Source organism: Etheostoma spectabile, chromosome 15 (genome assembly GCF_008692095.1).
Source record: "Etheostoma spectabile isolate EspeVRDwgs_2016 chromosome 15, UIUC_Espe_1.0, whole genome shotgun sequence".
Classification (NCBI taxonomy): Eukaryota; Metazoa; Chordata; class Actinopteri; order Perciformes; family Percidae; genus Etheostoma; species Etheostoma spectabile.
This window is the reverse complement of record NC_045747.1, coordinates 33048069-33060655: the sequence shown is the minus strand read 5'-3', so window position 1 is coordinate 33060655 and position 12587 is coordinate 33048069. Positions and strand designations below refer to the sequence as shown.

General features: G+C 41.9%; 1 protein-coding gene across 3 annotated transcripts in view; it reads right to left on the bottom strand.

The window, feature by feature from the left end:
- Nucleotides 1–12587, bottom strand: part of syt5a (synaptotagmin Va) — a 19440-nt gene that overhangs the window by 1318 nt on the left and 5535 nt on the right. For 2 of the 3 annotated variants that reach the window (XM_032536896.1, XM_032536897.1), the window contains 7 exons: nucleotides 10564–10727; nucleotides 10122–10136; nucleotides 7534–7712; nucleotides 4986–5072; nucleotides 4489–4656; nucleotides 4172–4339; nucleotides 3953–4070 (listed from right to left, as the gene is read on the bottom strand). In XM_032536896.1, coding sequence (XP_032392787.1) covers nucleotides 3953–4070; nucleotides 4172–4339; nucleotides 4489–4656; nucleotides 4986–5072; nucleotides 7534–7712; nucleotides 10122–10136; nucleotides 10564–10720 — 892 coding nt within the window. In that variant the 5' untranslated portion in view covers nucleotides 10721–10727. The remainder of the gene's footprint in view (nucleotides 1–3952; nucleotides 4071–4171; nucleotides 4340–4488; nucleotides 4657–4985; nucleotides 5073–7533; nucleotides 7713–10121; nucleotides 10137–10563; nucleotides 10728–12587) is intronic. The other variant, XM_032536898.1, reaches the window with a different exon arrangement.

The window sequence follows — 12587 nt, the reverse complement described above, 5'->3', positions numbered from 1 at the left end:
CCCCCTTAAACCCAACAGGAAGTCCGCCATTTTGTTTTGAAAGTACGAAATTAGTGCGATTTTGCCCATTTCCACATGTCGTACTTTAACAAACTCCTCCTACAGCTTTCATCCGATCAACTTCAAACTTGGTGTGTGCCATCATGTTAAGGATGAAAAGTTATTAATTGGAATTAAAACTACAACTGTAATGATAAAACAGAATAATAAAATTAGATGTGGAATATTACATATTAGATGTCTGTCTTCTAAATCAGTACTAGTAAACAATCTGATATCAGATAATCAAATTTACGTTGGATTGGATGCAGTAAGACAGGTAGATGAGAATAACAGAAGATGCAACATCTGTGGCAGTGTTAAAGAACAAAGTTGGCGTTAAAATTCAGCAAGGCAAAACCAAGCGCAAAAAGCAGCTGCAGCAACGCAAAGCACTTGGCAATACCCAGAGAGCCGTCTCTGAGTATATCACAGCTGCTTGTCAGTCGGAGGAGGACTGGAGCCAGGAGGCACACCACAGTGCTCCAGAAAGCGAATGATATGGAGATACCAACGCTAAACCAGATAAGGGTGGAAGTGCGGAAAAACGTAATTCTTTTCTGCAAAGCCGAGTCACTCCGGAAGAAACGGAGTGAAAAGTGTTGTAAGAGGAAAGCCTTTTCTTTTTTAACAACCCCTTCCAGTTTACAGCTGACCTCCTAGGAAAGCCTAAGATTGGGCAACTTAGGTGTTCCAAGGAGGATGTGGAGAAGAGCATGGCAACAGCACATGGTGACCCCCACAGAGACACCTTACTGGGAGAATGCCAGTTCCAGCTGCCAAGGCCCATGCCAATCTTTCCATTCAGCATGGTAGACTTCACCATGGTTGAAGTGAGGTCAGTTGTTGACCATCAGGCACAACGTACAAGATCTATAAAAACTGCCCACTGCTACTGAAGAGCCCAGCTCTTATGGACACTCTGGGGAAAAAAAGGCAGGAACCTGGGCTCTGGACATCTCGCTGAGGGCTGCTTTGAACCTAAAGGACTGAACTCTACAGGATTTGAAAAGTTCAGAGAGATCTCCCTATTGGACATTGAGGGGGAAATATTCTGGTCCATTGTTGCTAAAAGGCTTACATTGTAACTTCTCAACAATGAGTACATTGACCCCAGAGTTCAAAAAGGAGGAATCCCAGGATATTCTGTATGCCTGGAACACACATCAGCAATCAGCCAGATCATCCAAGAAGCAAAGAGTAATAAAAACAGACTTGCTGTTTCTGGCTAGATCTCGCCAAAGCCTACCTGAGTGTACCTCATCAGTTGATCCAAAGGGCTTTGGAACACTACCAAGTACCAACAGAGGTGGTTAAACTGGTGCTGTCACACATGGATTCACTGAAAATGAGGTTCACAGTGGGAAACTTCACAACCAAATGGCTAAGGCTGGAGAAGGGCATCATGGCAGGATGCACTATTTCAGTGGTCCTGTTCATGGCTGCCATAAATCTTCTTCTGAAAGCAAGAGAGATGCAATGTAGAGGTCCTAAAGCGGACGACGGCACAAGACATACTGCTTGCCGGGCTTTCATGGACGGTGTGACTGTGAAGACCCCAGCAATTCAAGGAACACGGTGGATCCCAAGTGCACTGGAAAAGATGGTGACATGGGCATGGATGCAATAAACCAGAGAAATCCAGGAGCCTCAGTATCCACAAAGAAAAGTTGATGAGAAACACCTTTAGCATCCATGGCTCAGAGATCCCAATAATTCAAGACCAAGGGATCCAATGTCTCAATAAAAACTATGACCACTCCCTGATGGACATCTGCAATCTTAAAGACACCAACGCCCAACTGAACATGTGGTTTAAGGCAATTGATACCAGCCGGTGGCTTGGGAGGTTTAAGGTATGGTGCTTTCAGTATGGCATTATACTTAGACTACAATGGTCCTTCCTGCTTTATAAATTTTCTATGACATAAGTGGAAGCAATGGAGAGTAGGCTGCTCCTGTCATAGAATGGGAAAGTCCAGCACGCTAGCAAGTCCATCAAGTGCAGCAGAAAGTGGAAGTAGAGGCCGTCTAGGACTCGTATATTACAACACCAAGAGGTGGAGCAAGGCCAACACCAAAGGCAAGAGAGAGCTTGTGGTGCAGAGGGTCCAAGAGGCAGAAGAAGAACACCACCGTATGAAAGCGGTAGGGCTGGCCTCTCGGGGGCAGTGGATGCAGTGGGACCAGGCAATCGAGCGACCACTGTCCTGGAAAGAACTCTGGGAAACCGACTAAGGCAAGCTGACCTTTTACTACGTGCTCTGGCTGACCTCTTTCCAACCCCAAATAATTAAAAAATCTGGGGCAAGGAAGAAGATCCATCATGCAAGCACTGTGGAACAGTGCTATCTACACTGAATCCTGTTTTGACGGCATGCCCCAAAACACTAGGAGATGGTCAAGGTGGAGACACGACAAGAGGGTCAAAGCCAATAACAACCTAGTACCACTATCCCCAAAATTCATCAACTTCCAGCATGAAGGAAACCATACCCCCATGGTAAAGGCTACTGCCAAGCACCTGCCATCCATTCTACAGCGTGCTTTTGACTGGGAGATGCAAGTGGACCTGGGAATTAGGCTCATCTTCCCACAAGACATCGCAGTGACCTCACTGCATCTGTACCTGGTCCTGATTTCCAAGAGCACCAAGACCATCTCAGTAGCTAAACTTACAGTGCCATGGGAGGACGGGCTAGCTATCTTGCACCAACTCAAGAAGGCTAAGTACCAGGACCGGATCGAGGGGGCACTTATTAAAGGATGGCACACAACCATGTTTCCTATCAAAGTCGACTGTTGTGGTTTCCCAGAAACATCTTTGCGCTATTTCCTAAAGAAGGTTGGCCTGGATCTAAAACATCTGAAGAAAGCCACCAGAGTGATAGCTCTGGAAGCTGAGACTAGCTCAAGATGGTTGTGACTGAAGAAAGCCCACAGTTGGAACCCCTTTGCAAGTCAAGGCTAAATTCTCTTTGCTGGTTGTAGCTGTCGCCGTGGTCCTGCTCCACGCCCTGCTATGGCCTGCAGTGCCCTGCTACACCATGAACTACTACAACTACTATTTCTAATTATAGTTCCATTATCTTTACTGTGACTATTATTGCCACTGTTCATCACAGCCCGAACCGGCACCATCAGACACCACCTACCAAGAGCCTGGGTCTGTCCCAGGTTTCTTTCTAAAAGGAAGTTTTTCATTGACACTGTCGCACTAACTGCTTGCTCTTGCGGGAATTAATGGAATTGTAGGGTCTTTGTAAATTATAAAGTGTGGCCTAGACCTACTCTCTCTGAGTGTCTTGAGATAACTCTTGTTATAATTTGATACTATAAACATAATTTAAATCATAATGGTAGGTGTCCACTGCCAAGCCTCATCTCCATGCTTCCCATTCATGGTCTAAGGGAAGCATGGGCGCAATGCATTCCGGTAGCTTTGCAGCAACATTCAAAAAGCAGGGCGTCGAGTTGACTGTGAGTCAATTGCATCAAGTTGAATCCAGGCTATTTTATGCAAATAAGGAGCGAGCAGCTCAACTTGCCATCTCTCAGAAACTCATGAAAATCTTTTCAACTAACGGCTGTCAATCTAAAATGAAGACAGATTCAACAACTGCATAGCCTATGTCTCCCATGAAAAAAATTCAGAAACATTGGTTAATAGTTTTTTGTAAAAAAGAGATGCCATAATGGTCTGTTTTGAAATTCGGGAGAAGACAGCCCCATTCGTCCAATCAGCTGCAACCATTGCTGTTGTAGGAGAGTGTAGCCTGCTTTCTTTGCTTGTCAGGGGTCAGTGAAAAGAAACTGCATCCTGGCAAGCCCACCAGCGTGCGTAGACAGGAACCATAACTGCCATTCATTGACAGTCTTTAGTACAAGCATGCAGGCAAGTGTGTTTTTTTACCTGACAGTCCTCCAACATCCATCTTTTTCAGGTTCTTGGCTTCCATGACGTTAACTGTTAGCTTACCGGCCGTAGGGACGTAACGAAGGGAAATGCAGATATCACCTAGCTTCTCTTGCTGTGAAGGACATTACATATACAGTACATGGATGAGTTATCATATTGCACAGGGCTTTGGTTACATTAAATGTTGGAAATGACTATTAACTAATCATTTACCTCCTCTTTCTCTCCTCCAATCAGATCCTTCCATTCGTGTATTGGCTGTGCAAGGTCTATACTGTTCATGGGAATCTTGATTTCGCCGATGGTGTCATGTTTACCAAAACGATCAAAGTCAAACACCTGCAGCACCAGAATCTGACCACCCAACTCATTATAGGGTATCTGGAAAGGGATCAAATAAAAAAGTGCTTAAGATGCTTCAATGTTCATGTTGGACAGTTTACAAATGCTACTGATAATATGATCAAAACAATTTCATTGTAAAGTTTACTGTTTATTGATTCACTGCTCTATAGTATTGATGTACAGACCTTAAAGGTGAAGGTCTCATTGAAGACCGGACAGAGGTTCTTGCGCTGGACTTTGGTCTCAAACTTCTTCTTCTTGTCCGGCAGCATGTAGACTTTGACATAGGGATCTGAGGTCCCCCCTAAATCCATGGCTGGGAGGTCCTGAGCCTGGAGGATGCCAACTATCAGCTGGAGAAGGACGGGGAGATAAGAACAAGCAAAGATCCACTATATTAAAAAAGAACATTTCAAGCAGTGCAAATGGTATGAAAGAGTACGCACCTCCTGTCTCTTAAATAGACGTGACCTCTTGAAAGTGTATAGATGAAAAGTTACATTTGTATAATTTGTGAATACTTTCTTGAGATGTCAGAGTGGGATGGCTGAGCATGGAAAGGCATTCCAAGCAGTTGGGGGGTCTGTGCCTTGCTCATTAATTCTTTTGTTTCTGTGTTTGGGTAGTTTGATATTGGTGTGTGCTTGCAAAATACTACGTGCAGGCATGTGTACATCTGTACCTGGTTATCAGTAAAGTTATAGTCCAGTGTGTACTCCAGTTTGCCAAGATTTTCCTTCTCCTCATCTTCCTTCCCTTCCTCTCCCTCCTGCAGGAAACACAGCACAGTTAGCCTTTAACAGACAACAGTATTAAGCTCCCACATTTCAAAAGACATGTCAATATTGACATACAGTAAAGTTAAAGTAGAGTTTTTGATCACTAGTCACTTGAACACTTTGGAGAGATATTGTAATGAGTGGGCCCCCATGTTCTTTGTGTGGTGTGTGTGTTGTTTTCTACTCATCTACTGTGGTTTCCCACATAATAGCCACCCTTTGAAGATCATGCTGTTGTGAATAATGCTACATTCCATTCTTTAAGTCTGAAGAAAGTCGCTCTCATCCATTTTATGTGTATCCTTAATTGCAACACTGTTTCCTATCATCTGTGTGAACAGACCTTGAGTCTATCCTGATTGGATTGTTTAACACATAATATCAGTAATCACGGATAAGCATAAGCATTGATAAAAAAAAAATACTAATTGTTTTATCCTTTTGGTTTTGCAACAAGTAAATGTTTTACATAATTTTTTGAAATAATCTATTATTTTATATTTATTCTTGTTACCACATGCTTCTGCAATCGCAAGGGAACAGCAGCTGTTACTCTGTCATCCAGTTTGGGTTTTGTGCCCAGTTAAGCTGTCAATTCGTTACTACTAGTCTCAACATGGATAAAAGCCAAACAGCTGTGGACTGTGAAGCAGTGATTGCAATCAGATACAAACAGTGGGGCTAACTCTATCTGTTGGCCTGTGGAGAATGCAGTCAGCTATGTACTGTTACACATGTTCCCAGTTACATCTTTTCACCTGCCTTTAAGGAGCAGTTCATTTTGAGAAATAGGCCTATTTACTTTCTTGACACTCATGTCTGTACATTAGCTAAATATGGTGCTACAGCCAGCAGCTGGTTAGCTTAGCATAAAGGGGAAAACAGCCAAAAGTATCAAAATCCGCCTACCAGCACCAGCATTTTGTACCTTTGGATAGAACTGTTCCCCCCTGTTTCAAGTCTTTATGCTAAGCTAAGATAAGCTAACAAGGTGTTGGCTGTAACTACGTAGCTATAGCTTTGGGGGTGGCAGTAGCTCAGTCCATAGGGAGTTGGGTTGGGAACCGGAGGGTCACTGTTCAAATCCCCGTATGGACCCAAAAGTTGGGAGTGTGGATTGGTGGCTGAGAGATGCCACTTCACCTCCTGGCACTGCCAGGTGCCCTTGAGCAAGGCACCGTACCCCCCCCGACCGCTCAGGGCGCTGGTTCGAGTGGCAGCCCACCACCTGACATCTCCCAGTTATAGTGCATGTATAGGTCCTGAGCATGTGTGTGTATTTCAGGCCTGTGTGTGAGTACTAACAAAATGTGTACCCAGAGTGCGTACCGTATTTCCCCATTGGGGACTAATAAACAAATTATCTTATCTTATCTTATTAAACACCTGAAAAATGTATATTCTCAACTAACTATCTGCAAAAAAAGTTTTCAAAATGTCAAGCCACACCTTAAAAACAAATGATGGGAACTGTATTCTGGCTTGCACCTGCAATTATTTTTTTAACCCTTGTGTTGTTTTCCCATCAAAATTGAAAATCAACACTTCTGTTGATGCTTTTTTTCAATGTTTCTAACTTTTTTTTACGTCTTTGTCCCTTTTTTCAACACTTTTGACGCTTTTTATCAATGTTTGTCACTTTTTGGCGTTTTCAACACTATGTAACACTAACTTATTAACTTTAGTTTCAGATATTTTTTTAATTTATGGTCAATAAACATAATTTATAGGAAATTATGCCTAATGTTGGAAGTTAGTAATTATTTAGACTAAAATTAAAGGAATGTATCTTGATGGACAATCACAGACTGGAATATGTCAACTTTTAACGTTTTTTCAAATGCTATAAAAATGAAGAAATTGAATATGACACCCCAAAATTAATGAAAGTAGAGATTTGTACTTGCCAGAGAGCGTTGTATTGAGTCAATCATGTTGTTTTGGGTAAATACAAAAAGGTAGTTAAAAAGAACATTGATACAGGAAAACGGGTCAATTTAACAACCTGAGAGTTAAAGCTATAGTGCGTAGGTTCTATCACCCATGAGGTATTCTAAGACTTAGGCGATCGTGCACCACTCCCACCTCTCCCCACGCAGTTGCTAGTATTATGTCCCGTTGAATCAAGGACACGGAGGATTAAAAAAAACATGATGGACTCTTTAGAAGATGGACTCTTTCTGCGCTCAAAAGTCACCTGACTACACCATTTTGTAAACATAGCCATACTGAGAAATACAGAGAGAGTTGTGAGGAGCTGATAGTCTTAATTAGCTTAGTATCCACTAATCTGGCAATGGCTTGAATGTAACAGAAGTCAATTAAAATATAATACCAGGTGAATAAGTGAAACCATAGAAACCTTGTTAATCTGTGTCGTAAAAAACATTAATAAAAAAAATAAAAAAAGAATTGCCATGTGACAACTCAGGAATCCACATCATTTCTCACCTTCTTATCATCTCCCTCCTCTCCGTCTTTGTCCTTCTTCCTGCGCCCTCGTCCTGCCTTCCTTTCTCTGACCTTCTTAGGCTTCTTGCCACCGAAGCACTTCTTGTAGATGCAGAATCCCATGCAGGCGATAAGGGCAAGGACTACAACCACGATGGCTCCCACTGCCCACATGGGCACTGAAGAAAGGAGGAGAAGGGCATGTTTGCACCATGTAGTTTCATAACAGTGACACCGCCTACTGAGGTGAACTGGACCTGTGAGGCCTTTTTTAAAAGCAATTTCTAAACAATTTCAGATTGTTGTCATATAAAAACCTTCTTAATTTGTAAATAAGTTTGAAGTTTTTAGCCATACTAGTGTTGCGACTATGTGGATGGCAAAGCCGCTCTGTCTGTCTGGTCTAGTTTGAAATATTTCAACGAGAATTTAAAGGATTAGCATGGCATTTTGTCAGACAGACTGACGGACGACGACAATTATTGTTGTAATGCATGTAGCTTCTTGTAATATCTCTGTAGGATTTCATGCTTGGATCACATAATTCTGTGTTGTTGCAACTTTAGCTTCTTGTTGTCCAGATCCATTATTTCATCCCTTATTTCATCCCTTATTTCATCCCTTATTTCATCCATTATTTCATCCCTTATTTCATCCCTTATTTCATCCATTATTTCATCCCTTATTTCATCCCATTATTTCATCCCTTATTTCATCCATTATTTCATCCATTATTTCATCCCTTATTTCATCCCTTATTTCATCCATTATTTCATCCATTATTTCATCCATTATTTCATCCCTTATTTCATCTATTATTTCATCCCTTATTTCATCATTCTTATCTCCCTTATTCATCCTATTTCATCCATTATTTCATCTTATTTCATCCATTATTTCATCCCTTATTTCATCCCTTATTTCCTATTTATTTCATCCCTTTACCTTATTTCCATATTATTTCATCCTTATTTTCATCATTATTTCTCCCTTATTTCATCCATTATTTCATCCCTTATTTCATCCATTATTTCATCCCTTATTTCATCCCTTATTTCATCCATTATTTCATCCCTTATTTCATCCCTTATTTCATCCCTTATTTCATCCATTATTTCATCCCTTATTTCATCCCTTATTTCATCCCTTATTTCATCCCTTATTTCATCCCTTATTTCATCCATTATTTCATCCATTATTTCATCCCTTATCCTTTTTCATCCATTATATTTCATCCCTTATTTCATCCCTTATTTCATCCATTATTTCATCCCTTATTTCATCCCTTATTTCATCCATTATTTCATCCCTTATTTCATCCCTTATTTCATCCCTTATTTCATCCCTTCCTCTTATTTTATGTTGGCATTCTAAACTCTGGTGGCTTTATGAGGACTATGGTTAACTGCTCCTCAGATGTCTGTTTCACGACTGAAACAACTTTTGAACGTACACAAGTCCTGTTCACCCCGGCACATGCATGCCCAGTATATGAGAATATTTAAAACATTTTAGTTTAAAATCAAATTAGTTTTCCCACTGGAGACCCTCCTCCACGGCGCTGTGGAGGAGTCTTGCAATGCAAGACTGCCGCTGCCAGTATACTCTGCTGTCCTCACCTAATTATTAAAATGACATTTGATTTTCCATCTATGATATGCCTGAATCCATGCATAATCTTATTTCATAAATTGAAGCTCAAACCTGCAATAACTAATGTTTTTTTGGCCACTTCAGAGCAGCAAAAAACTTTTGCTCTGTTTTTAGTCTCTGCCAACTGCTCTCTAGCTGCTAAATGCTCCACAGCTAACTGTGTCTGTCTACTGAGCAGGTAGTGTACAGAGTATTTTAGAGCTTTTCAGCTGAAAACAGCTGCCCTCTGCGGCCGACAACACTGCCACAAGAGTGGTGAGAGTGACAGTAAACAGTAAAGTTGCAGCCGGACAGCTAAATAAGGATTCTAAACTCTAAATTTGGGGGAGTTGCAGTTTCTTGTGATAATTCTCTGGAGTGTCACATTTTATACGTTGTCATTGTAAAAGTATTGATTATAGCTGCTTTACCCATTGTGTCACCACTGTTGGATTATTTTTTTGGGGACAGAGACAGTGGATAGACATGAAAGGGGGAGAGAGATGGGGGATGACACACAGCAAAGAGCCAGAGGTTGGATTTGAGCCCAGGCCGCTGCAGGACTCAGGTAACATGGGACAAACGCTCTCAATGGGTGAGCTAGAGGTCGCCCTGGGACACCACTGTTGGATGAATAAAATCTCAGACATATCAAAGACTATTTAATCATTTCCAACATTAGACATTTGTTCTTTTATAACTTTTCATATGTACATTTTTTGGGTGGAAGTGGGCTAAGAAGTACCATTGGCTGAGAAGCCCAAGAGTGTACAAAGCTTCTTTTTTTTGCTGTTGAAGGGTGTGTCTCCATAATACTTCCATAATACTACACTCCTCTACTATAATGTCTGTTGAACTTCTCTGTTGAAGGCATTTAAACCTTGTTCAATACACAGCTGTTTTCCGCCACATGTAGAAGACACACATGAACGGTACAAGACAAGCGATGGACTTACTGTTGAGTTTATGATCTTGAAGAGCAGAGCGGAATGGCCACATGAAGTGATGAGAGAGGACACAATAGAGAAATGAAAAATTATGACAATTGAAAATGAGATGACAGGATGGCTTGATGATGGTATGTAGGTAACAGATTGAGTCTTTATAGTTTGAATGTTTCTGTGGGTCTACAGTAACAATAACATCAGTCTTTTTTCTAGACTTAACAAAGCTCATCCAGAGCTACTGCAGCCACATTGTGCACATATGTAAAACTGGTCGACCTCCCCTATATATAAACTGAACAGGGCCTAATTTATTGAACATACATTTCTTGTGCTTGAACAATTTAGTATTTGAGAACACACACAATTTAACTTGATTTGGATGTGCAACAACAGCTATGAGCATAATTGTGTGTTGCATGTGTGTATTTTATGCATTTGTGTTTGTGCTCACTTGGCAGGTGCGTGAGCTCATTAAAGAACTTGCTCTTCATGCTGGCGAACTGGTGGTTGGAGCGGTGCGAGGGGGAAGAGTTAGCTGGTGGGGGCTCCCGCTCCTCTTCCTCGGCCGCCCTGCGGAGCCGTGCCCCGGCCACGCTGACCAATCGCATCTCTGCTCTGTGAAATCAAAGGAGAGCAGACAACAGTCAGCAACTTTGTAATCTCCAAATCAATTCCGGTGATATTAAAACTACAACAAAGCGCTAACAACACATTTGTTCTGTTTTCCAATGTGTCCTTCATCTAAATATCATGTTATTTGACCTTTGACCTGGCTTCAATCTCTTTAATCCTCTCTTGCTCGCTTCACTCTCATGCCTCTCACTATTTACTCACTCTTTAGTTTTAAGCTTTAAACTTACGAAGACAAACTATGCTCATAAAAGGGACAAAGGTTTTTAATTTACTGAGGTTATACTTGATGAAAAGAAGCAGATACATGGTGAGGAAATCCAGTGGTAAAGGAAGTACTCAATTTTTATTTTTTTAAGTGATCATTTAATAGTTCATTTAGATAGGTCAGTGCATACTAATGGACAAGGACACAATGTAAATATGCAAGAGTTATAGTAATACTAATGCAATAATGTAAAAATACTCTTGCATTAAAAATGTAACATGTATTCAGCATTTAAATGTCATCAAGACAATAGAGCCACTGCTACTTCACATTCCAGACCCCAAGTCAGCCATTCACTTGACCGGCTCCAACTTGCATACCAGGAGAAGGCGGGCATGCAGGATGCCATTATATACCCACTGCACAGAGTGCCATCTCATCTGAACAAGGGGAAAAGTGAAGCGAGAATCATGTTCTTTGATTTCTCTAGCGCCTTTAACACCATTCAGAGACAAGCAGTGGGCAGGGTGAAGGAAGGAAGCTTCGGACAGCAGGTTGGGACCAATCCCCAGATCGGCAGGATAAAATCTGGGTGGGGAAAGTGAAAGTCATTACCACCAATGTGGTGCCCTTGACCCCAACCGCTACAGTGGAGCTGATCAGATCCGACTGTGGCTGCACTGTGCAGATGGGTGTTGATGCTCACCTGGTATCCTAGATAACCGACTACCTGCCAGAGAGACCACAGTTCATCAAGCTGAAGGACTGTTTGTCAGAAACTGTGATCTGCAGCACCGGAGTGCCTCAGGAGACTGTGCTTTCACCGTTCCTGTTCACCCTGTGCACTTCTGACTTCAGCTACAACTCTGAGTTGTACAACTCCACATGCAAAGGTTATCGGACAACACTGCAATTGTGGGGTGTATTTGTGATTGAATGGAGGACGAGGACAGGAACCTGGCGGATGACTTTGTGCATACGCAACCATCTGCAGCGGGGCGCAACAAAGACCAAGGAGTTGGTGGTGGATTTCAGGAGATCTAAGCCACAGATGTTACCAGTTTCCATTGAAGGGGTCAATGTGGAGGTGGTCAGCATATAAGTATCTGGGCATACACATGGACAACAAACTGGACTGGTCAGCCGACACAGATGCGCTGTACTGGAAAGGGCAGAGTCTGCTTTACTTCGGCATTCAATGTCTGCAGTAAGCTCCTGTGGATGTTTTAGCAGTCTGTCATTGCTAGTGTCCTGTTCTACGCTGGGGTGTGTTGGGGATGCAGCGTTACAGTTTTTAACAATTGCTATGACAATTTTTTCAATACTTTTAACAATTTTCCTGAACTCTTACCGCACCAAACGCACCAACACACAACTGGCAAAACAGTTAACTTTATGCTCAAAATCACACCTTGTGAACTAAACTCCAACACTAATTTTCCAAATACAATAATACACTAACACTGTGTTTACCAAAACACTGCAAACATCTCCAAAAGTCAAATAATTCTCCCAAAACACTGATACATGGGGGGTGGCAGTAGCTCAGTCCGTAGGGAGTTGGGTTGGGAACCGGTTCACTGGTTCAAGTCCTCATACGGACCAAAAAGTAGGGAGTGTGGATTGGTGGCTGGAGA